General features: G+C 41.3%; 1 protein-coding gene across 1 annotated transcript in view; it reads right to left on the reverse strand.

Annotated features, from left to right (window-relative positions):
* Positions 1-27,542, reverse strand: part of LOC149298476 (uncharacterized) — a 43,302-nt gene that overhangs the window by 9,404 nt on the left and 6,356 nt on the right. The window contains exons 7-10 of the mRNA XM_089487297.1: positions 26,975-27,327; positions 26,005-26,013; positions 25,533-25,638; positions 24,498-24,635 (exon numbers count right to left, since the gene is read on the reverse strand). Of these exons, the coding sequence (XP_089343423.1) occupies positions 24,498-24,635; positions 25,533-25,638; positions 26,005-26,013; positions 26,975-27,327 (606 nt within the window). The remainder of the gene's footprint in view (positions 1-24,497; positions 24,636-25,532; positions 25,639-26,004; positions 26,014-26,974; positions 27,328-27,542) is intronic.

The raw sequence follows: 27,542 nt of genomic DNA on the forward strand, positions 1-27,542 counted from the left end.
TTTTGTTGAATAAGGTTGTGCTTCATAAATAAAAAGGATGGAAAGATCATTTAAAACTTCTCCTCCTTTTCTCTGAGATAATTTTTTTGTCCTTTTTGCCATAATTTCCAGTTGATAGTCATTGAACAAATTCACTACCAGCTAAGGAGTCCTACCAAGGTGAAAGCAACCGCTGTCAAAGAGACCTTGCCTTTCATACTATTTCAACTACTGTGCCGTATGAGTGGGCTTCAAGTGTCTGCTCTCCAAAGGATTGGCATTAAATTTGGCAAGATCCATCCTACAGAACGATGTGGCCAGAGGGCACCAAAACTGTTACCGAATTTACATTTGTGAATACACAAAAGCACCAACGCAATGTGGTTCCATAAGGCCAGATGATTATTCACTATGGCGAAAATTCACAAGTCAGGACTGAATTACTATTATTATTATTTGGGGTCATAGCATAGCCTCATTATGTTTGGTCATGAGATGTATTTCCTGCTTGTACGTAGCTATCCAATATTTGAATGCGTCTTATAGGTTTTTCATGTACATATGCTAATGAAAACCTCCCTTGTAATAATGTGCAGCATTTCTTAGGTACTGGATTTTGGGGAACAGTCTTAGGGGCTTCATGGGCTCAATAACTAATCATGACCCTAACAAAGAAGCTCGCGATGGGTCTGCGGAACAGAGGACTACAGGTAAGTGTATAGAGATACCAGGGGCAACATGACAAAGACACACCCGAGCAGAAGGAGCCTAAATACAGCTTTCAAAACGAGCTGTCAACATGGTGAAGCCAACCTCAGCTACAGTGAAAACAGTATGAATGTGGTATAGACCGGGAAAGGTGTTTATACTTCAGTATAGCTTCAAATAGAAAGAATGGCAATCATGATTAGTTAATACAGTCATTGTCACAGCACAGCTCAGAATTTCCTACAACATGGAAGATGCCAGACAAGAGAAATCTAGACTACAATACAGCTTGCTAGTGCACATTTTTTTCAGGATCATGTGTGGATAGAGACTAAATAATAATACACTTTCAGATAAACCGGGGAGATCAGAATGCCGCTAAACCCAGCGTCACGTTTGACGTTAGGCACGGAAACCCACAGAGGCGTACTGTAGCCAGACAGAGCCAACCGCTGGGCAGCCATGCAGAAAAGACATCATATATACTGAAAAGAAAACACAACAAAAGATTCCACCTGTAACATACATATATGTATACACTACTGTTTAAAAGTTTGGGGTCACAAAGCTGTTTTCATGGAAAACAAGGACCTTTCTAGCTGTAACATAATTGCAAAAGCGTTTTCTAAAGATCAGTAAGCCTTTTAAACTTAAACTTGGATCAGCTAACACATTGAAACACAGGAGTGATGGGAGTGATAAAGGGCCTCTGCTCGCCTATGAAGATATTACAGCTACAATAGTCATTTACAACATTAGCAGGTCTGCATTGTATTTATTTGAATGGAAAAAAATATGCTTTCTAAGTGACCCCAAACTTTTGAATGGTAGTGTGTGGATTAGGGATTCTCTTTAAGACTAACCTGGTAGAAAATCATATAAATATATGTATATATGTCCTAAACATACATCCCCTAAATATTTATGAAGGCACTTTATAGAATGATGTTCCAATGGCTTATCTGCCCATCAGCTTCCTTAGGAACATTTGATCGTATTTTCACAATATTTGGGGGGAGAAACAGTAGTGTTGAAAATGTGCAACTACTTATACTCTACAACATGCTGTTCTCTGCTATCAGGATGGATGGAGAGAAGGAGGGATGAGTGAACAGAGAGAGACACATGATGTGTAAATCCAGAACTGTTACTTTTGTACCATTAATAATCCCAGTAATTATGAGTAACTGCAGCCATTTTACCTTCCCAGCTGCAGTCAACGTGTCCACTTACAGCCTACACTGTGGACTTTTAACCATGTGAAGGAGGTTGTGTTTATGATCCACAGGTTTACACGCAGACTGTTTCCAACCCACGTGTCTAGCCGCAGCGCTGGATGCAGAGGAAGGCTACAGGCCGGGACTACGGTTCCAACGTCCGTCTAGGTCTTCCTCAGAGCACAGCGCTAGAGACAACGCTTCTATGTTTCAACCCAGTAAAGAAATCCTAGCGCCACAAAAGCCCAGAGAGACAGTGACCAGGAAACCATTCTATAGCAGAACAGCATGGCAGAGAGAGATTCCAATGCATTCCATAGTGTAATTATTAGCTCATATTTATACATCATATAGGAGATCGCTGATAAAGAAACTCGTGTAACAATGTATCTATCCACAATGTAACCCTGTGAGATGAATAAACTAAGGTTACAATGTGTTACAGGGGCTGATTGCAATGCATAGAACTGGCTGACTTTCCATCACTGAAAGCGTTACCGGGGTAGTTGGCATTACCAGGGCAGATCTATAGGTGATAATTTTATGCTTGGATATCAAGGATTTGAGGAGGCATAGAGAGCCCCTTACCTTTCACCGAGCGTGGCTTGGCCTGTTTCCTCCTGGACATCTCCACAGCTCCTTGAAACTGCCCTCTCTTGACTTTCAAACAACCCCCCTCCCCAAAATAAAGCCCCTCCAAGTGTGCAGATTGTGTGCTGAGGTTGAGCAGTTTGGGCTCCTCTCGCTGATACCTGCTGCTGATCCCTCTTGCAAACTCTCCCCCCTTTTTCTTTTCACTTATTGTGTTAAAGTTCCTATTGTGTGGGATTCTGGCTCCCTTGGGTGCAGAGGGGGTTGGGAAGAGGAGGGAGGAGCAGTAATGCCCCCCACCCCAAGCCCTAGGGGTAGCTACACAAAAAAAGAGTGCTGCAGGAAAAAAAATAGGCTAAATTCTATAGCCTGGGGAAGAGTGCTAATTAAATTAGTCCCTTTAATAAATAGTGTGTGTGTCGGGGGTCTTTGGACAGGGGGTCTGCAGGGCAGCCTTATCTCCCCCTGGTAATATGGGTGATACCCCTACTTTCTGCACTACTCAAAAAATATGACTTCTTCCGAAATGTTGGGATATCTTTCTAGATCCAGCGATCCCAATACTAGATAGGGGTTGTTTCTGGATCTGATACTATACGGTCCTACCCTATGATCTCTTTGGGAATGATGCTTCAGGATGTCTGTGACCTCCTTTTGCACTCTCTTTGCTAATACTTCAGGTAAATACTCTTTAACACCTAGATATCTGGGGGTCAGTCCCTGCCTTCTCTTAAATGACTATCCTTGCACAAGTAAATTTTCTGCCCCACTAGCCCTCTATTGGCAATGATCTCGCAGGGGCAATTGCTGGGCTGTGCTGTCCCTTGTCTCTCCTGACCTGCCCCTTCTCTTCCCCGCTCCCCGCTGTATACGCTGTATTAATGCCCCTACCCCTGGGTGCTATTCGATCCAGTGTAACTCCTTGTTTACGGGGGTATTAATCTCCTGCCTGACACTCTTGGGGTAGTATTTCTGCCTCTCCCGTTCTTTGTAGGGTACTATTCTTACCCCCTTCTTTTTGCCTCGGGTATTACTCCTGACCCTCTTCTCCTGCTAGGGGTAGATGTTCACCCCCTCCTCCTGTCCGGAGTAAGACTTCTCACCCCCTGTACTGTTTGGGGTAATAATCTCTTACCCCTTCCCCCCGGTGCGGGGTAGTATTCTGCCCCGGGGTAGTACTTGTGCCCCCTTCCTCTATCTGTCCTGCTCGGGGTCAGATCCCTGCTCCCGGTCGGGGTGAGGATGGTCAGTCTCCCTTCGATCGGTTCCCGGTACAGCTGTTCCCGGTGTGTCCCGTGCTCCGGCGCCGCTAGCTGCCCCCATGCGCCGCGGTGAAGCCGCCGCAGCCGCCCCGATTCCCTATCTCATGCCGCCCGGCCGGCTCGCTGCTCTTTGTCCCGGCTCTCTCCCCTCCTGCTCTCGCTGCTGCTGCTGCTGGGGCTGCACTGCAGACACACATAATAAAGCCAGGCTGGGCTGGGGATGGAGCGGAGTCCCAGCAGGGGGATGTGAGGAGTGGAGTCCCGGCGGGGGAGCGCTCTGATCCCGCAGGGAGCCCCCGCACAGCCTGGGCTCAATCAGACGGTGAGAGAGACAACAGCACCGAGCCCTGGACAGCGCTGGAAATACAGGCAGCGGGAGGAGGGGAGGAGGAGCCGGAGAGGGAGAGGGGGGCACGTACAGACGAGATCGGGGTGAAAGAAGGGGTAGGACGGCGAATACATGAAATCGGTGACGGTAAAACGTGGAAGGGAGGGAGAGATGAGGTCGGAGAGGAGGGATACGGAGATGCAGATGAGGAAAATGGTACAGAGAATAGAGATGGAGGGTAAGGAGCCAGGCACGGGGTGGAAGTTCACTACGGGGTTCATAGGGATGCAGTGATGGGGAGGAGAGGGACTGGAAGAAGATAGCAAGGTGGAGGTGGCGAGGCAAGGAGAAATAATGGGGACGGAGGAGAGCAGGGAGGGAAGGACTGGGGTAAAGGGGCAGCAGCTTGTGTGTGAAGCAGCATTACTGGAGTAGATGGAGGGACACAAAGTGAATGATGAGTGATGGAGGGGGCAATAGAATGACATAGGTTTCAGTCCCCCCTTTAACCTATACATTATGCAGGGCCAGCTCAGCCCTGGAGAAACTTGCCCGTATAATGAAAAGTAAAGTGAGGGAGCCGAAGCCACAGCTCTCCTGCCAGCTCTCCCTTTGGAGAATAAACCCCCCTTTTGCCTGATTTTGTGCTTAGCCCCCATACCCTTATTTTGGATCACTGGCTGCATATGTGGGAAAAGAGAAATAAAAGTAGGGGATGAAAGAGAAGTCGAGTGGATCTGTGTTGCGTCTCTAGATGTCTAAAAATTTTTACACAATAGAACAAAATAAATTGTATCTTTTGTAAAAACAACAACAAGACCTGGCAGCGTAAGAAAACAGGGTTAGAGTGTGTGTGAGTGCATGCGAATGCCTTCAGTGTCCTATAGTTAATGTAATAAGATTAACTTACTGATCTTAGTTCCCAAACCATACCTCCCAAGTGTCCCTGTTCAGGAGAGCCAGTCCCTCATCGGGTCCCAAATCCCCCCCTGCCCCTCCTTCCTCCTCTCTTTTGTAGAATGTTTGCTGGGTATGAGTGTATCACAGAACTAAAATTCACAATAACGCGAATAGAAGCAGCAGAAAATAGGTTGATAAATCAAAGTAGAATAAAACTTTGTTTTTTTTACTTTCAAGAAAACGATTAAAGGGACAGTGCAGCCGTAATATGCACTTAAATGTGTATGCTGGCTGAGAGGTCCCTTTAAATGTCCATGTGGTCTCCATTGTAAATATATATATATATCCCCATTTCCCATTATTTGCCTTGTTACACGGTGTACTTACCAGCAGTCAGCTCCAGTGCTGGCTCGGAGAACGTTCTGGGGGGTTTAATGAGACCCCCACCCAATGCACATTTATTTGAAAGAGAGCTCCTTCTTGCTACTGATTGGCTGCTGCAGCTTCTCCTTATGGTAAGTCCATTTCTACCTGTAGTAAATGCAAATGAAAATACTTTAAAATTATTTAGTGAGACTCCTTTTGTCCCTGTAAGCGAACCTTCCATACCTTAAATATAAGGTTTGCGGAATTGTTTCCTTGAGAATATCTGGCCTGGCATAGCTCACCCCCACCTGTGCTGTCTGTGACTAGCTTTTGCGCCAAAAGACTACAGACTGAAGTGAGAGCTGCTGGGTAAAAAAAAAGCTGTGGAAGGTTTGCTTAATAGTTTTCCTGAGAGAAAAAAAAGTTTAATACTACTTAATATTGGGTTAAAATAATGCATTTAGCTGAATCCCAAAAACATTTTGGTCACATGTACACCGGTGACCCCTCCTGACCAAAAGTGTCTCCCATTTAAACATTTAAAAGCCATGCTCTTTAAAGGGGCAGCTATGCCCAAATGTTTCATGCATCAGAGAAGCACATCAGTAAGGAAACATTTTCACCCGACCTATCCAGTCTTTGGAGTGATGGCGGCCCATGTGTGCCACTAGCAGGCTAGCCTTCTGACAGCCTATGGTACTGGTGCATGCAGAGAGGAGAGGCTACGGTACAGAGCATAGTGTTTATACACTATGTGACCAAAAGTATTGGGACACCTGACCGTCACACCTATATGAGCTTGTTGGATATCCCATTCCAAAATCATGGCCATTAAGTCGCAAAACCACAACCCCCCCTCTTTAATGGTTATAACAGCTTCCACTCTTCTGGGAAGGCTTTCCACAAGGTTTTGGAGTGTTTCTGTGGTAATTTTTCATCCCAAAGGTGTTCCCTATGGATTCTGGTAGTTAGTTGTCACGTCGGCCGTCACCTGGAAGCACACACACCAAGAAGGTTCTTGGGCCCTGAAACACCTAACAAGGGGTTGAGCCCCAAGTTAAGAGGACAAGGACTTGGACAATAACAACAGTGACGGGGCTCAGGTGTAGCCAGGTAAAGTTCAGCACTGAGTATAGTAGGCAAAACACCAGAGAAGGTGGATACCTGTATAGGTATGCTGCAGAAAGATTTCCTGGGCAGGTAACACATGGTTCCCGGGGGTTAATGCAAGACAGATAGCCAGACACAGCCATGTTCAGTTCATCAAATGGGTAGTCATACAAACCAAAAGTCAAATCACAGAGCAGGTAGTTATTCAAGCCAGGTATGGTACACAGGTAGATCAAACAGGAGCAGAATCACTATGCAGGAGAGTAGTCAGGCAAGGTAAGGGTCAATATCCGAAATACACAATAAAAACGCAGCAAACAGAGCAGGTCCGGATTTTTAAATACAGCTCCCAGCCTACCATGTCTCCATCATCATAGGTGCATGTCACAGGCGTGCCTATAGACTGTACACCCGGAATCAATTGAGTGCACCCTGCTCAGGACTCTGGCAGCAGCCTGTTTGCCGGTAATGGGTTCGACAGTAGCCTGTTTGCCGGTAATGGGTTCCAGGACATGACAGTTGAGTTCTGGCATCTTCCAAACCCGGGTTTTAAAGATATCCTGACTTGGAGTGCCATAGGAAGTGTGTAGAAACCTGGTGTTGGAGTCAAACAAGTGACACACAGTGAACCATGTTCATAGTATAACAAAAACATGAACATGCTCTATGTGCTCTTCACAAAATGAGCCAGGGATAGGTAAAACAGTGCCTGAGAATTTGAAAGGGTTTAGGACCTAAATTATAAAGTGTCTTAAACTGCCCAGGTGGCTTCTTGAAACAGTAGTATGGTCTTTTGTTTCTACAAGGAGTTGAAGTGTTTGGGGAACTTTACATTCATTTCTTTCAAGGCATCAATGAGCCTTCACCACATTTCCTTCCTTAGACCACTTTTGTTAGGTAGTGACCACTGCAGACCGAGAACACCCCACAAGAACTGCAGTTTCGAAGATGTTCTGACCCAGTTATCTAGCCATCACAATTTGGCCCTCGTCAAAGTTGCTCAGATCTGGCTGATTGATGTATATCTATCTATCTATCTATCTATCTATCATATATATATATATGTTTTGCGCCTGCTCCGATAGATAAACTACGGTATTTTAATGACTGCTTTAGAATCTTCTCTGGAATGTATAGCATGACAAACAAATCGTTCCTCCATCAAACTCCATTCAGCTAGACTGATATCTCTGGGAGATGACTAGTTAATGCCACAACTACAGTTTATTATCTATTAATTCTTCAAGACACAGTATTTGATATGTGTTTCTGCAAACAAGTTAAAGTCTGATATGAAACACTTCATAAATACCAATTACAGAATTATTAGACCAACCTGATATAATTACCTTTTGCATAATTAAATCATTACAGACTCCTATCCTCATACATTCAGTCTGTTCTATTCCTGTCTCTTGTTTCTAGTTGCAAAGCAAACACTGATTGCAGTTGATTGTACAGAGGATGGAAAATTTAATTCATACATAATGCTTTCTTTGCAGCGTATTTCTTCCTACACACAGAGATGAAAAAAAGATTCAGGCAATCTTGTGAGTGAAAATATTTTTCTTTTTTTATTGTGTTACACAATTTTTGCAGTTTGTGGGGAAAAATCTAACTATTTGTTAAAATGATTAATAGTAAATCTAGGTAAAGAAGCTACATTAATTCTCAGACCAGGGGCGGACTACTGAGACCATCCAGGGTCCTGGGCAACAAAATGTCAGGGGCCTCCTGTGGTGATGCCCCTCCCATAGCTTAGAGACCATGCCTCTTATTTGTTAAGCCCCTCCCTTGTGCCCCCATATCTATTTTTCAGTATTTGTAGTAAGTAAAAAAAGCTTAAAAGCCTTTTTAAACAGTTTAAACTAATTTTAATTTGTTGTTTTCACATAAATATAATTATTATTAAATATATATATTAAATAATATTGGCAGCAATTGAAAAATACAAGTAATTCTAATCATAAATATATATAAATACAGAAAATCAAAATATTTTAAATTCAAAAAATATAAAAGTAAATATATTTACTATAACATAACTGCCATCACTATTTACCGAGCCAAACATTGACGATGGTACAGAATAATTGCCATCACTATATATATTGTGTCAGACATTGACAGTGGTACAGCATAACTGCCATCACTATATATTGTCCCACACACTGAAGGTGGTACAGCATAAGGGCCATCCCTATTTAGTGAGCCAGACACTGGAACCACAATTAGTGCCTGGTCCAGTATATAGTGATAGGGTGGTTAAGGTGCTCCCATCACTTCATGCCGGGCCAGGCACTGATGATGGTATACAATAACTCCTATCAGTGATGGGAGTTACTGAGTACCACCATCAGATGGCCATCTGTCAGGAAACTGACGACTGTAATGACCCAGCGCGCCCAAAGATGGAGTTCAGGAGTTCGGCATGCAGTAGCGGAGTCTCAGGACAGGGCCTGGTGCAAGGCGACTGCACTCACCCGGGTGTTGAGCATCTAGGGTTATGCAGCCAGATACCAGTGCCCTAATATAGCAGCGGATGTAGATCAGAACGAAGATAAATCCTGCAGGCACCCTGGAACAGGCATGAGACATTGCACAAGACTCATGTGCGGGATGCTGCAGGCTGGGAGAGTGGAAGCTAAGCAGAGTTTATAGAAGAAACATAACAAGAAAGGGATAAGGGGACCAGGCAAGAAACATAACAGACAAGATATACATGATACAAGGCACAAGACAAGGAATAAACATAACCAGACAAGATATGCATAATACAGGGCACTACATGAAACAAGACATGAACAGGACAGGACACCCCTCTACCGGGGATACAGACAGGACAGGTCAGGACACCCCACAGGTTACATCACAGACTGACATACATAAATACAGAAACTAGCCTAGGACTGTTTGATAACTATTGGAGATTCCGTCACATCTTATGGCCATAGTATGCTTAGCCCACCACTACGCCAAAGTACTTCAATGATGGTGGGTCCTAACGCTAATCCCTGCTGACAGAGGTACGAAACAAACCAAACATGTAATCCAAACACATAGCACTGAGACATACCTTTAGACTGCAGACTGAGACAAACAGAACACAAGGGTGGGGTACACCTTATAAAGGAAACAGAGCTGAAGCAGAAACAAGGAATGGAAGATCAGAACAGAGCATAAGGAAATCCAGGAATGGATCGAAGGAAAACAGAGAAACTGAAGCAAGAGTGAGATATGCAGCTCCATAGCCTGGGTAGGACGTGACACCATCACACACATGTTTCAAGCTTTCTAACACTCACAATGTTTCCTTACCTTCCCTGTGTCTCTGTCTCATTTCCTGCAGCTCCTCTTTCTCTTTCTCCACCTTTTCTTCCTCCGTCAGTCTGTTTTGCCTTCTTCTCCTCCTCATCTTTTCCTTAGTAGTTTTCTATCTTCTTTAAGAAACGGCCTTCTGGTCTGGCAGTCAGCGTGGCTTGAGTGCTGGTCCCTCGGCATATGACATCAAATCCCGGCTCACATGCACTTATATATAGACATTCATTCACAAATACACTTATACAGGGACATTCATGCACAAATACACTTATACAGGGACATTCATGCACAAATACACTTATACAGGGACATTCATGCTCACACACACTTATACATAGACATTCATGCTCACACGCACTTATACAAAGACATTCATTCCCACATGCACTTATAAAAAGTCACTTATGCTCACACATACTTATACATAGATATTCATGCTCACACACACACTGATACATAGACATTCATGCTTACTTGCACTTCAACACAGATATCCATGATTACATACACATTAATGCTCACATGCATTTAAACATACATGCACTCAAACATACAAGTCTACCTCACCATTGCCAGTACGCCCCTGAATGGAACTACACTAATATTAGTTTATTACATTGTATTTTATTATAGTATATTGATTTTATGTAAATATACACTTCCTTGTAATGTGTCATCATTTCATTTATTAAACTACCTTAACAATTTTTCCAGCAGGTGCAAAACAGGCAGAAAAGGGTGGCATTATCTCTCTTGCTCCTTACTGATGATATGTACAAAATCACACTTGTGGCAAAATACTATGTATAAAGAGAAGTATCTGGTGTATCCACTTAAGTCATGTCAATGGTTTTCCAACCCTGACTTATTGGTACACATAGCAAATATATATTACATTAAAATGCACAATGGGCACCCATTCATCTGGACTAGTCTAGGGTAGGACATGTTTTTGTGGCAACAGAAGAAACATCCATACAAGATGTATGTATGTGTGCAGATATATCACATTCTAGTCTTAATTGTATGCCATCACCGGTATTATCTCGCTTGGTCCTCATTTATAAGAGATGTAACCATAGTGGACAATAGCTAGGCTGAGTTTTCATCATATATAGCGTAGTATCTGCTTTATACAACATACACCTCTATGTACCATTAAAGTCACAATTATTTCTAAGCAATTCTCGCACTACACTATTCTATTTGCCATGAAATTAAATCCACCTTACTCTATAACGATGTGGCCCATATCATTTCGTTATTACTCTTTTAATAGGCTTTCTGCAGTTTATTTTTCATTAACATCTTCTTGCCTCCTACCTGGCCGCCCTGCAGTGATTCACTGATCGGACATACCCTCTCCGTACGATGGTATAATTTTCCCCCATCCAGGTGCCACCTTAAAGTCCACACGCCTTGGAGCAAAGTGATCACCTAATATTTAGATTTTCCATTCCATGAATTTGGCAATAAAAGGCATCTGATAGAACATTAACCCTTCACTATCACATCTGTTAGCACTCAGCTGTATGTTACAGTACATTTCCAGATAAAAGGGTTGATCAGCAATTCATTTAATTGTAGCCACAAACCCAAAGCAGATAAATTATTTAAGCAATATGGTCTGACCCCTGGAATCAGAGTGTCTAATTTTTGGGATGCTACAATTAGCAAAACTTTACACAAGAAGATGCAACTAAGTATATATATATATATATATATATATATATATATATATATATATATATATATATATATATATATATATATATATATATATATATACATATATATATATATATATATATATTGATATACATATATCAATAAGTATAAAATGTCCAACATCTAAGCAGGGTATGGGCCACAATATTCAGTAAAGGGACAAACTTAGACAAAGTTTGTAATAAATTATCCTAACGCTCTTTTATTTTTTTAGGCGGAGAGCTGGGATATGATGTCATATCCCAGCGCTCAATAATAAGGAAGGCAGCATGGAGGGTGTGGGAGGTGGTGCAGCCCTGTTTAGGTTTACGGCACCACCAAAGATAGATAATCCACTGCAGAAGAAAATGGGTCCTTACGAGGAACTGTCCATTCGCAAGAGGGACACTTGGAAGAATTGCAGGCCAATGCAGCCCACTTAGGGTTCATGTTTGTAATTTGTATGTGATCGTTGGCATACAGATTTAAGCTAAAACCTTATCCCTATGATAAGAAAGTAATATAATTCACTAGTACATTTTCTGTCACCATGTAGACATTATATTCTGTCCTACTAAATGCCTCTTTTTTCGTGGACGCATGACAGGTGAATTTAAATACCTAAGTGCCGGAGGGATGAGTCTACACCTTCCTGTCAGTCAAAGATTTTAACCCATCTCATCTAGTGTTCAAACATAAATCCTCGGCTGGAGATTCAGGTGAACGGATTAAGAAACTGGCAGGGTTCATTTTTACAAGAAGCTCTCATCATAAATCTAGTCTAAAAAAATCAAACAAAACAGAAGAAGAAGAGGGCAAAATCTATATTTTGTGTAATATATGTGATGGTCTGTCTCACAAAATCACCCATTTCCATTCAATCGCTTGTTTAACTTTGTCAGGCCTGTAGCCGGGAGCAGTTTATGGAATCCTAACTCCCTTTTCCTACCATCGGCATTCCCTCGAGACGGGAAGCTATACAAGCTCCGAGGCATCTCTTCAAATCTGACAGATACAATTAGCAAATCAATCTTAGGGGACTTTTTGCCAGTCTCCAAACTGGTGATTGAGCAGTTTATTGTGAGCCATTTCACACAGCAAGTGTGTGTTAATTGTTGTATCAAAAACACCTTTTAAGTGTAAAGGACAGAAGGAAGTGTTGTCAGTAGGTGGTGATGGGAAAAATATTGACAAAGCCGTTAATAATAATAATCTGTAGCTCATCCATATGTCTAGATATTAAGAACCTAACTCATTTAAATTGTCCATTCCCATTGCATTGTCACTATGATATATACCATAGTCTAGAAAAAAACTTGCCTCTGGCTGCATTTAGCTTGACCAGAAATGTAAGTCCAGATAGAAAGTTTAGTTTGCCCATACCTGTGTAACCCATGTGTAACCCATTGTGGAAAACCCATGAAGGAGCAGAGAAAGGGTCAAGTGAGGGTATAATGCCTGCCTAAACTCCTTGGTATTCTAGATACCCTAATGGCTAAATGTAGAATTGCAAGTGACACACATGTAGTGGCTCAAAAACGTTATATCAGCTGTGACAGTTCCATTTGGCACGCTATGTTGCTAAATAGGTTAATGTCCCAAGTCATTAAAAGTAAAAGGGGTTTGGTGGTCATCACAGTGTTTCATCACAATTAAACTTTCTACAGCATGTGGAAAAAGCCAGGTGGACTTGAACAATAGCTGGAGCAGTCATGTTTCTAAACAATAATGAGATAACTGTCCCAGTGGCATTTTCTGACCTTGGGGGACATCTCCAGGAGGGCAGCAGCACCTGGGCCGCTTTAATAGGTGCCGATCATCCCTTTTGAGCGAATGGCTTCCTGACTCTCAATGAGATCATAGTTCTCCATTGAAACCACCCCATACCGCAGAGGTCTTTGCAGACCTCAGTAATATGTTTTCCACCATACCTGGGGTGCATAACAGGCATATGATGTCATATCTCACTGCTCTGCATGATGAAGCCCAGCATCTGCTCTGGGTCAGGCATAGACCACCATAAATACATCACTGACTGTTCCTTTAAAATTACATCTCAAAAGCTATTTAAATCTTAGCAAATGACTTTGTTCTATAAGTTCCCAATCGACCCAAAAGAATTAAAAAAACAAAACATAGAAACAATCTATAAAATTAGACCAAGAAGTAGTATTAGTAGAGAAAAGCAGTATAAAAAAGGAACATAATTATTTACATTATAAACAATTTATAATGTGAACAAAACATACATTTTATAACAGTTAATAATGTGAACAAAACATTCATTTTTTTAACTTTAAGCTACTCTATGCATCATAAAGATTTATTAAAATAGAAGTATTGAAGATTGTACATGAAAACATTACAAAGAAATTTGTCAATTTGCTAAATTCACTTACAACTACACATTAACCGTGTCATTTCCATAGCGGTAAACAGTGCAGCGCTGTTCTAGCAATTAAATGGGTAATAAATAATAATAACTTTAACCGCATTAACACATTGGGTGCTGAACACTAATTGCACAAATGGCAATACTTCCATTGCCCATATAGACCCTAAGGGGTTACAAAGTACGTTTAATAATCTAAAACCAGGAAAACGTATATAGCGTGTTTTAAATACCTTTTTTGTGCACCTGCCGAGCATGAGTGCTGAGAAAAGGAAGCAGAAGACAAGTTAATAATCCCCGTTGTGATAGTTCTAGTCTCCTAGGTATAAAATATAAAAAATAGGTGAAAATCAGTGATATAAAACAGGTCAAACACTATTTCACAAAATGTTAAATATATTTTCTCACTTTTCTATATGGTGCTAATTTATTCTTAAATATGTGGATGGTACACTTTTCAATGCAGCTCAGTGGAATATTGTTTCCAAAATATTTAACCTTTTAAGCATATTTATTATATAAAGCATTTAGCTTTTTAAAAGAAACATAAGTGGTTACAAGAAATGTGGTATTTATTGTAAGTTAGCCAAAGGTGTACGTGTTTGTGTTCAGGTTATTGAAGAATTTCATATATTCGGTATTCTGCGTAAAGCCCATAATACAGAGCGGTGATGTTTGGTTGGGTAGCAGCAGGTTGATACACAGACGCGTTTTTGTGGTAGGAAAGCAATAAACATCAATGAATCTCCTTGAAACCCGCTAGGAATCATATTTCACCGTCATGCGTTAGTCTTGTGTGTGAGAGTGAAGGCGCAACATTTGACCTCCTAAAAATGTAACCCGGTCTCCCTTTGCAAGAGGCATCATGACATCATGGATCATCCACTCAGTGGCTCTGCTCCTTTCCTTGCTTGTGAGGTTGTTTGTGCGTTTGTCAGCCATCCCAAAAAGCAGGACAATCTGGGAGACAAATAAATAAGCAAAGTATGATATATACTTCAAATATGTAATCTTGAGCCATAATGATGTTTGCAGTGCTAGAGTAAGAGTACTGGGGTCACTTAGACACATACTTCCTCCAGATGGTCCCCCCCCCCATTCTCCCTAATGAGAGAACGCCATATAATATCGTATACTGTTGTCACAAAGTGTGCATGAGAACCACAAGGGAATCAGAGCTGTAGAGATTGAAATGCTTCTGATTGCCTCTAGGTGTATGTCGCCCTCTCTGAGCTTAGGACCCCTAGAAGTATGTCTACTGTGTACAAAATAACTGTACACAGGCATTATGGCCAAGGTAAGCCTTACAATATAGCCAAACTGGATGGCAGCCTAGCAGACTGAGGTGGTTCCCCGCCATAAATAAAACTATATGGGAGCAGATCCTTAATAGGCTATAAAGTCCAATGTACCATCCACGGTATCAGGCTTGTCTTGGTGTGCATCCTCAGACAGCTGCTCTAATGAACATCTGCAAAGAAGGAAAGAAAGGAACAGCACTCTTGTAGCGATTAAGTGGCATAGGACGTGAAACGTGTCGAGCGTAATGTCTGTCTTACATTCCTTCATGCATTTTAAGCAAATGGAACAATAACGCTTGTGGTTTCTCAGAGCCTGGACCTGTCTCTGAGAGGGCCATCACTTTCTTTTCCTTCTCTGCGTTCTCTGGACCTCCAAGTTTCCCCTACACTACCAAGCTAGAGGATTCCAGGTGGCACCAGAGACTTGAAGGGCCTAGAAACTCTAGAGCTCAGGCCTGCTTAGATCCAAAGTATGCTAATAAATATATGTAAAGATCTGCTAGACTGTTTATTCAGAAACAAATGGAATATTAGTGTGGATGAAGGGGAATGTAGGATGAAGTCTCAATAACAGAGATTCACCTTCATATAAACGACAAACTGGTGTGTGTTGAGAACATAGACTGCTAATAACAACATGTCTCATCATATAAAATTTGCTGAGGCGTAAGATGAGAAAAGGTGATCCTACGAAAATTGTTTCTTAACAGAGGAAGAACTCACAGGGGACAATCAGGATGGTGACGAACAAACTAAAGGAGGCTACGTTCTGGGAAGAAAGGTCCCACAGGAGCACAGAGGTTTTAAGTCCATACTACACACGCTTTGTCGACCTTTGTTGTGACCGCCAGGGTCATCTTGCTAGGAGACGTGTGACATGATGAAGAAAAAAAAATCAGGTTATGTTTTCCAAGGCTCTGGATATTCTCAAGAGAATGGATCTCAAAAGCTTTTTATATTTGTTACAAATCTAAAAGAATGTTGAAAACTATCAGTATTAGTCTGAAAAGTCAGCTCAAGAATTCCATCAGTCTGTTTGTGAGAAATTCCCAGTGCGTCCTGTGCAGTTTTCAGAAAATTTCACAATCATTTTACATTTGCAATGTGAATCATGCCATTTGGAAAAAACACTGCTTTATTAATTGTACACCTAAGATCAGTGTAAGACTGAAAAAGAATAAATAATTAGTGTCTTTGTTCTCAAAGAGTACTTCAAATAATAGTATTTTCTTACCCAATGATGTCATGTCAATGGACCAGTTATGGCAAACATGTTTTCTACAATGATGAACCAACATAAATGAATACCATTAAATGTAGTCTTCTGAATTAAAGATTCTGTTCAGGCAAAAACCTCTTCCTCTCACAAACCCATCGTGCAGGGACATCACTGCCATGGGCATCTGCAGCAAAGGGCATTTGTTCCTCCATGAAATTTTGCCCTCAAGCTATTCTTGAGCCCCTCCTGCTCTTATCCTACAGTAGGTTGGAGGGGTAGAGTCAGCCTAAGGAGGAATCAGATGTGGATGTTCCTCTTTCTCCCACAATTCCTAAAAGCCAACACCAGTATTACTACATAATATAAAGAGATGCTTGGTGAACACATGTGTTGCTTCATCTTAGGTCTCCATTTTAAAAGTTTTATCAATGTAAAGAATACTTATGCTTATACTAAGAAACATGATATGTGTGATGGCAAGTTTGTTTTGAACAAAAATACATTACTTCTGGCTTGAAGAATATGTGCAAGAGGGCCCTTATGGTGAACATTCAGATTCCTGGGTTGCTGCTAAAGTAATATCCAATGTGTACAAAACAGAGCAAGAATTCAACTGATACTCAGCAAATGCCATCCAGAAACACCTATGTAAGGCATAAGTATTGTGGATTCCATCACACTATATGGCCATATATTGCTCAGCCCACCACCACGCCAATGACCCCCAAATTTGCTATCCTGACTAATTTTTCATGGCTACATTGCTTACCAAGTTGCTGAATCAGTGAGATTGGACTGCCTTTTAACCCACGGAGACTCCTGATTTGTATCAAATCTTAAGGTTCAGCACCTCACCTGCTACACCTGTGCCTCATTAATGGAGTACAGAGAGGTCTTTAAGTTCTTGGTAAGCAATATGGCTGTTAAAAATTAGCTAGAACTTGCCAAACTTGGGGTAATTTGAGGTAGTGACGGGCTAAGCAATAAATGGCCATATAGTTGGACGGAATCCCCAATATTTACCCCTTAGATAGGTACACCTGAATGGTATTTGCTGGGTGTGCGCTGAATTCTTGCTCTGTTAATCTGTATATTAGTACCACCCTGCAGGCAAGTTTTAAGGGGATTCATGTCTACATGGGGGCATTGTGAGGTCATGAAATCATAGACAGAGGAGTTTTTCAATAGCTAAAAGCTAATTTTTAACATTTTAAATGCTGAAAATTATCTGTGGAAAAAAAAATCTGTGATTTGAGGGGACTGGGAGATATCATAGTTTATCAATTTGAGAATAATTTAATTAAGAGTGTATTTTCTCCACTGGATGTAAAACAAATATGATAGTAAAGGCAGAAGTCTTTATATTTTAATGCATGTAGGTGATTACATGGCAGCTAATTAAAGCAGTTGCACCAAGAAATTATATACCAGATGCATGTGAAAATGTATGCAGAATGTTAAAATTCTGCATTAGATCATTAGCTACGAGAGATACATAATGGCAGATATGTGCCATGTTTTACTCAGCAGGAGCACAGTCTGAGCAAACACGTATTACCAAAAATAATTAGTGCAATCAAATATATTTAACAAGAAAAGGAAAATGAGTGGAACATATGCTTACTCTCCTCCAACCAGCTTGCTGACGATGAACATTAACCATTTCCCTGACCGCACACAATATAGCTTTGTTGTGGGTTAGTGCGGACGGATGCCATTTCAAAAAACCAATATTTCAATAAACAAATGAGCCCAATGCATTATATTACATACAAGATGTGGACAAAAGTTTTGGGACACCTGACCATTACACCAACAGGGACTCTTATGACATCCCATTCTAAATACATTCATTTATATGCAGTTGGTCCCCCCTTTGCAGTTATAACAGCTTCCACTCTTCTGTGAAGGCTTTCCACAAAATTCTGGAGTGTTTCTGTAGGAAATTTTGCAACATTTAGTATACCCCCAAAAATGATATATGGTTCTTAAGAAATTCTTATTTGCCCAAAAAACTGCATGTTTTGTGTAATGTTTCCAACTTTGCTTAGGTTTTTTCTGCTGGATAGGTGCAGTGGTTGGTGTTTCTATAAGATTAGGCACACCGGCATACCCCCTTCCCAACATTTTTTGGGGGATGGGGTGAGGAAAGAGACAGAGATGGGCATGACTGGTGCCAGAAGTGGCGGGCTACCTTGCACAGCGTGGTGAGGTGGCCACGTAGAAGCTCTAATAGATGTATTTGCCACAATAGTGAGACAAGCTACTCGGGACAGTACCTGAAAACCGGGGGCCATTGGGGGGTATATAATTAATGACATACCCTACTCTTCCCAGTATGTTTCTAAACATTTTTTAAATAAAGGTTGACATCGTTCCTCCCAAATGTCCCTCTTTAAGACCCGATATCTTCTGTCACTTTTTCCTGCTGTGATAGCCTTGCTTTCTAGGAGCTCAGAATGCTTGCTTCAAATGAGTGTATGACAGCATTATAAATGTAAATAAAATGTATTATCATTCTAGTAACATTAATGGTAGTCAATAGATCACGAATCCCAATAACAAAATCCCAACGAAGCCCTACACTATGGAGCGACAGATCGGGTGCCTATTGAGTGACGTTGGGCATTGGCCTGGTGCGCCCGATGGTCGGTCCGGGTCTGCCATTGGAAATGCCGGCAGATCATTACAATGCCAACTGAAGCCTTATCCGGACTTGCAAGGGTTATTTGCTAGGTTTCCAAATACCACAGCTGGTACTTTATAAATTCACAAACGGATATTTCTATGCGAGACGTGGGACATAGAGTTACAACAGGTTTTCTGAGGCAGATGCGCCACAGACCTGCACAAAGAAATTGCCTCGGGCACTTTTTTTTTTTATAGTAGGGAGAGGAGTCACATCTGAGCTAAGCCCTGAAAAGGAACGAATAGCCGAATTTGGAAGCATCGGGAATCTTAATAAGACGAGAAGGCAGAAGCTGGCGGTGACTGTGCTCCGGTGTTAGGTGCAGTCAGGGAAGATTGTAGTCTAATATTTAGTGTGGGATTTATGTATCCAGGGTGCACAGAGTGAGATAGGAGGATTAAGGAATTGTGTTTACGCTGAAACAGTTTCTGAATGTAATTAGCATCAATACCTGTCCTTGTATGAAACCGCTGAAGGAATATTATATGGAACTTTTAGGGGTAGAGCATTTAAGGGGCAATTACATAGGTTCTGTAAAAGCCCATAGAGGGAAATTAGAGAAACACAAACCCCCATCATTTAAGGTGTACAAACTGGAACATGTACGTCAGGATGTGTGGCAAGATGAGAGAGATTGCCTGATCAGTAACTCATGTACTATACAAAAAGGGCAGAAGTGAACATAAATACACCTCTGTACAAATCCATACATGAACTGAAACACAGCAGTGATTAATGCACAACTTGTAAAATAAGCAGATAGATAGATAGATAGATAGATAGATCACACAAACAGAAATATAAAAAGGGAAGCACACATGCTCAAAAGCATACAGATTTTGGGTGTTGCTGAAATGACCAATAGCGCACCCAATAAATACTACATAAAAGCAAATGCGGTATAAATATTTGGATTCCTGCCATATGTATACATATACACTCACTGGCCCCTTTATTAATTGCTTAACACAAAAAGCTAATCAGCCAATCACATGGCAGCAGGTCAATGCATTTAGGCATGTACATGTAGTCAGGACAACCTGCTGAAGTTCAAACCGAGCATCAGAATGAGGAAGAAAGGGGGTTTAAGTGGCTTTAAACGTGGCATGGTTGTTGGTGCCAGACGGGGTGGTCTGAATAGTTCATAAACTGCTGATCTACTGGGATTTTCATAGACAACCATATCTAGGGTTTACAGAGAATGGTCCGAAAAATAGAAAATATCCAGTGAGCGGCAGTTGTGTGGACAAAAATGCCTTGTTGATGTCAGAGGTCAGAGGAGAATGGGTTTGAGATGACAGAAAGGCAACAGTAACCCAAATAGCCACTCTTTACAACCAAGGTATGCAGAATACCATCTCACATTGAACCTTGAAGCAGGTGGGCTACAGCAGCAGAAGACCACACCGGGTGCCGCTCCTGTCAGCTAAGAACAGGAAACTGAGGCTACAATTCGCCCAGGCTCACTAAAATTGGACAATGGAAGACTGGAAGAACGTTGCCTGCTCTGATGAGTCTCGATTCCAGCTGCGACATTCAGATGGCAGGGTCAGACTTTGGCATAAGCATGGATCCATCCTGTTCAGGGTGGTGGTGTAATGGTGTGGGGAGCAATTGAGCATCATTTAAATTTCGACAGCCTACCTGAGTATTGTTGCTGACCATGTCCATCCCTTTACGACCACTGTGTACCCATCTTCTGATACTTCCAGCAGGATAATGCACCAGGTCACAAAGCTCACATCATCTCAAACATGACAATGAGTTCACTGAACTCCAACGGCCTCCACTGTCAATCAAATAGAGCACCTTTGGGATGTGGTGGAACGGGAAATTCGCATCATGGATGTGCAGCCGACAAATCTGCAGCAACTGCGTGATGCCATCATGTCCATATGGACCACAATCTCTGAGGAATGTTTTCAGCACCTTGTAGAAAGTATGCCACAAAGAATGAAGGCAGCTCTGAAGGCAAAAGGGGGTCCAACCTGGTACTAGCAAGGTGTACCTAATAAAGTGGCCAGCGAGTGTATATATATATACACACACACACAGTACGCTTTAAAATTTCTGTATATCAACCATTCTAAAAAAAATATCGGCCTACTTAATGATTCATTGGAATTAATACTAAGTGCCGATTGAGAAAATGCGTACGTCCTCCCTTTTCTGGCACCATAATGTTGACAGACAAGAGCCATCAAGTGCCAATACTGCGTCATGGGAACATGTAGAATAAGCATGACTTTCACTTAATCCATTGGCATCGTCAGGAGAATCCACTGCATTGCTGGCCTCATGTGACAGCGAAGTGTTTAATAAGAATCAGAGTACCGTCAATAAATAGGCTTTCTTCATAAACTACGGCTGTGGGAATGAGATTCTGAAAACACAACTATACAATCAAGAATATTGTCCCTAATCAGCATCCCTTTACTTTATCGAGCTCTGCTGCTCATACAAAAGGAGCAGAGCCAAGGCTCCCTCTGGAGGCAACAAAAAGGTTGTATTAGCATGAAACACTACACACATTTCTAACAGTATGTTCATTGGGAACACGTCACAATAAAAGATTAAACTAATGGAATAAACCAGTAAGTAAGATGAGATGGTCGTTCTGCGAAAGAATCTTTATCTGCCACGAATAAGAATTTCTAAAAAATCTCATTTGAAGTCAGATACTCCAAGCTTGGTTTCTATAGAAAGAAAAGAAAGTGGAAGAGCCATTCACCTCTATTCTAAATATTCACAGCAGCAACAGATTTATTGCTAAAATACTATCGCTAAAATACTTGTGTCAAAGGTGATCCACGGACAAATCTGGTTCACAGTATACAGAATGCGTAGTGACTGTATAGCTTCTTAAATAAGTTCCCTTTTGCTTGGGCCCCCTAAGAGCATTAAACAAAAGGTTTATATTTCATCATTTTTATATTTCTATATTTTGTAATAATCAGGCATGGCTTAGACAGCAATACAACAGACTAGAATAAAAATTAGTGCTATCTTACTCAATCCTATAATTATTTTATTGACATAAAAACCAGATTTTACAATGTGGCAGTGCAAGAGCATTATTCTGCACTAGCATTTTCTCTAAAGAAGCTGAAATATTAATTGAGTAAATCTGATATATAATATATATATGAATATTCTGAACAAAAAGAAAATTTATTGCATTCTATCTTTTAATTTTGAATGTGAAATATATTCAAGCATTTACCCATGTTACATTTTTTAAAAAGTCTAATTCTCTGTAGGTTGAGAAAACTTTTTTCTATGAATCTGCCTGTTTAAATGGCCAAGCATATTGGACGAGAAAAAACAGAGGCATGTAAAACAAAATGTTTATTCTCTTCTGAGAAAATAATATGACAAGAAAAGAAAAAAAAAACCTCAATATTTTGTCAGAGGGTTCACAACATCCCGAAGCTTGATTTGTCATTTCAATGAAATAGGAGATACTAATCAATGACTATTAAAAAAAAAATAAATACAAGTGTCTATGGGAATGTGGAGGGTTTCTCTTAGTTGTTGAAGTTTTGTTGCTCTGTTCTACGACAGGAACAACAAATATAATGAAAGCCGGCTGGGCGAAGCTGCTGTCCTTAACTGAGCAACGGTTTGGGCTTTGGGGGCCTTTGGTGTGCAGTGGGATTCGCAGAACCAGCTGTAATAAAGAAACAGAAATAATATTTGTAGAGCATTAAACAATATAATACACCGTATTTGCTTGTTTATAAGACGAGGTTTTTTCCAGAGTCTTATAATCGGGGTCCTCAAATAGGTCTGACTGTGAGACGACTAAGATCCAGATCCCCCGCAGCTGCAGGGGACCTGGATCCTCATGTCCCCCCCCCCCGCCCGCCCCACTTACCGGTGCTTCTGAATCCCCGGTGTGTAGCTGGGGCATCGTGTAGTTGTCTATGCGATTCCCGTAGACAACTTACGCTGCAGCCGGAAGGAGGTGTTGCTAGCAGCGGGGGTTGTCTGCGTCCGTCGCGCAGAGCTTCCCTGGCTGTCAGAGATCAGAGTTCCCCCCACCGGTACCGGTGTTAAATGGGGGGCATAAGGCATTTCTGGAGGCAGAGTGTTCTATGAAATGCCTTTTAACCCCCTTAACGCCACTCTGCCTCCTGAAATGTCTTAAACCTCCCTATATGTCACTCTGCCCCATAATATGCCTTTAAACTTCCTTAATACCAGAGTGGCATATAGGGGTATAAGGCATTTCTGGAGGCAGAGTGGCAAATAGGGGGTCAAAAGGCATATCATGGGGCACAGTGCATTTAGAGGATTAAAAGGCATTTCATGGGGCACCGTGGCATTTAGAGGGTTAAAAGGCATATCATGGGGCACAGTGGCATATAGGGGGTATAAGGCATTTCTGGGGCAGATGTGCATAACTGGGGGGCAGGTTGGAAAATAGAAGGAAATAAAACCAAAAAAATTTTCTCAATCATAGCTTTTATTAAAAAAAATATTTTACATGAATTTACTGGTAAAACTTTTTTCCTATAGGGTCGTCTTATATTCAGGCTTTTTCTTTTTTTTTTCCTAAATTAATATTCAGATTTGGGGGGTCGTCTTATAATCGAGCAAATACCGTATTATATGAAATTTTTTTAACATTCAATAAGCAGATCCAGAGTATTAAAAACAATGGATTTAAAAAAAATAATGTAACAAGTATTCGTAAATGTCCGCTTCACCTGTCTAGAAACCGGATGATGGATTGTGGAATTGCACTGAGCTCTACCCCATCTCACCCTCTCTCCTACTGGGAAGAAAGTCTGGCTCCCTCCACATCTCACCACTTACCTCCGGATTCAATGGCTGATCGTGGGAGATGTAGCACATGGTACAGTGTAGGGGATTGCCAGGTGAATGAAAATCACTCACTTTATACGTCATGTTCCTGGCTGTATGTTAGGGCATTGACACCGTACTACCGTTTTCATCTGTGATATTGCAACAGCTTGAAACCGATAGCACAGAGACATACAGATATGTACAGACTGGCTAGATGCCTGTTAGCGCCACCCATGTTGCTTTATGGCCATTCGGCAGCCGATTCAATGCTTAAGCGCGCGGCCGCCTATCTGATACACGCAAAAGTGTATGAATGTAGCACGCAACCAACTTTTTCTAGCAGGAGGTCACATGCGTATCACCTGTAGTTTGCTTCCCTTAAAGCCCACGGGCCGATTTTCATTCTCAGTATGTTGATGTGTGATGCAAAGCCTATAATCCCTACCATCTCACACGTGGAGAAACCATTTGTTTAAGAGAGAAACCATTTCCCAACTTATTCTACGGCTGACAAGATACTGAGCCACGAATCAAGAAACAATTGTCACAAATTACACATTAACATTCCCCACAAGCTTTAAGTTACAACACTTACCTGGAGTTGGAAGGAGACCAGGCTTTTCTCCAAGCAGCGGACGTTTCGCCTGCAGGTGTGGTGAAAACCCAAGCAGACCTGGTCTTTTGGAGGTCATGGCCAAAAGTGGGGGAGGTTTGCCTTTAGGGCCTATTGCTCCTATATATAGAAAAAAAAGAACACTTAAAAAAGCATTTTAGAATTTTATGTGCCCACATATTACAATTTTCAAAGAGCCAGAAGTGAATGGCAGCTCAGAGTGAGCCGTAGCTAAAAGATTAAAATTCAGATTGTTAAGGGATTACATACGTTGGCGATTTGCATTACGCTTTCAGTACAAATTGATGTTAAATAAGGTATTTGTTGCGATACCGCTACTATCACCACCTATATACTTGAGCAGTAGAGGATATTTTTATTTTCGTAAACCATGTACGTACCTGGGATGGGCAGTAATCCAATCAACGGTCTCTCACGGAGGAGAGGTGGTTTTCCGTGGCCCATTAACGGTGTCCTTCCAGGCGTTGGAAGAAGTGGGGGCGGTTTTGCCAGAATATCTGATGCAGGGCCACTGTTTTGAATACCAGGTTCATACAAAGCATTCACACCACCTTCAGCGAGGTCTGCCATTAGAAGAAGAAAAAAATATAAAAATATATATTTAATTTAAATTACGTCTACGTAAACAAACAAAAAAAATGATGCTACGATGATTAAAGCTGTGAACAACTCTCAGAGGGGGACAGATAAGTGGAACGGTAAAGGCGAAAACCGTGCATATGGATCCTGAATCTGAAACAAGACCAAGGACTGATCTTTACATCAGGAAAAAAGGGGAAGACTACACAGGCAAAAACAAGGAAAGCACTGGTAAAACGGTAGCTTCCCCTTCCTAGTAGCATTAAGGTGAAACGTAGTGCTACCGGGAAATGGACAAGAAGAGGGAATTCCCAGGTAAGCATTCTAGCTTTTCGGAGGATGGGGAGTAAATAGGACATGCTACACAAATAATAAGACACTGAAATTGAGAACTACATATAAATAATCTCAGCTAACCTGGCGTTGGGAGGAGACCGGCTGAAGGTCTGTCTCCAAGGAGGGAAGGCTTGGATTGTCCAAGAAAAGGATTCCTGCTGGGAGTCGGAAGAAGAGGGGGAGGCTTCTCCAGGTGCGTGGAAGAGGAACTAGCGTGAGTTTCGTATCGATTGCTAGGCTCCTCTGTGGTATCGGCTTCCTCAAACCCTGGTGTTCAAGATCGTTATAGGTTACACAAAAACAAAAATACAACAATACTTGTTTCGTCCACGTAAGACAGGACAACGTATACATTCCTGGCTGCTGGTTAGACCCAAGATGGCAGAGGACTATGGAAAATCTCCCAACTGGAGAGCACCTGGTTTTCCTATAAGCAAAATCAGATCCTTTTCAAACAACCCTGAGATGTCACACTTAAAATTAAAAACAAAATGCAAGAACACCTGATAATATACACAAAAATGTGCGTTGGAATGGAATGTTAGTTTTGGACTAAAAGGGTCTGAAATAAAAGAATGCAGACTTCATTTAATAGTACAAAAAATATTCTGTGCAGCGACAATAGTCATTCAAACAAGGTTTCACTATTGTCGTCACAAACAATTATGGTTCGCTTCTAGTGCAGATGAACCTGGATGTTTAAATGTATTAAAAGATGAATTTGTGCACTCGGTTAGTAATGCTATTTAACAATGTGACTAAGTCAAGTAAGTAAGGTATATTCTTTAAAATGTTTTATATAGGCTTGTAGAATGGAATTATACTGTTTTCATGTTCTACAATGTTTCTAAAAGCAAGATTTTACATTGTTGTTTACGGTTTCATTATTCTACAAAATAACTTTTTTTTTTTTTTTTTTTAATATGTTCATTTAAAAAAAGATCCATTATGTCTAAAACCATGGCTTGGGATACCATAAAAAAAGGATTTTGTTTAAATATTTCCTGAACTTGTCCCTATTCCATGAGCTTGAATAGGATCACATTTATTAAACTTAGATTCGGCTATGACAAAACTTTATTCTTTATCACAGTTCCATAGGACAAGTATTACGATTTTGCTGTAGGATACAGAGTTTAATCTAAGACGCACCTGACGGCCATCATTTAAACATGGGGATTTATGGGGAGGTTGAATGGAGATGTTTCAGTTTTGTTTAAATGTGTTGTTGGCTCAATATTTTACATTGAAACCTATGACGTCGATTAATAACACTTAAGAAGGATGGATGAATTCATGCATCAGTCTTGAGAATCAAGAAGGCTGGCAAAGAGTGGTCTAGGGCACAACAACCGGGCAGCTTTGAATGATAGCGTTTCCCTAATTTTGTGGAGACACGACATGAAAAGGTTATTGTGTAATGTACATGGAGAATTTGGGCAATTTTTGGGTTTGTTTTATGTAACATCAAGTACAGACAGTGAGAAAAGTATTACATTTGTTAAGTTGTAAAGTCACTGGACACGAGGAGACGGTTGGGTGGTGGGGGAGAGTAGGGACGTGTGTGTAGTGGGGTTGTGATGGCAAATATCAATTATACCTTCCAGCTCAGTTATCCTGGTCTTCAGGTAGACACTGATTGCATTCAGCTCTTCGGAGTATAAATATTTGCCTTCGCTTAAGAGGAAGAGAAGATGCCTAATGTCCAGAGGGACAGAGTAAGACTCATAGAGCTCCCTCTCCAGGTAGTCATCCGCCAGATCAGCTGCTTTGTGTGAAATCTCATTACGTTCCTGCTGTTCACGCTCGCCAAAAATTTTCCCGAATGCTTTAACTACCAGAGCCAGCGCGTCCTCCATGGGCATATTACGGTGTACTACAGAGGAGAGACATAACTTGTGTGTCAGTCAGGAGCTCACATTGTTAAAATCATCGAAAATAATGAAGGGTAAAGAGTGAACAGAGCGAGGGTGCAAAAAGTGAAATGTGTTTATACAGTGTTAAAACAGGGTGACCCCTGCTGCAGCTCTCTAATGGACATGCCCTCGGCTTCTGGAGACTTATAACGAGAAGGGGAATCGTTACAGATAT

Source organism: Sceloporus occidentalis, unplaced genomic scaffold (genome assembly GCF_023333645.1).
Source record: "Sceloporus occidentalis isolate IW3139 unplaced genomic scaffold, rSceOcc1.0.p SCAF_32, whole genome shotgun sequence".
In the NCBI taxonomy this organism is placed as follows: domain Eukaryota; kingdom Metazoa; phylum Chordata; class Lepidosauria; order Squamata; family Phrynosomatidae; genus Sceloporus; species Sceloporus occidentalis.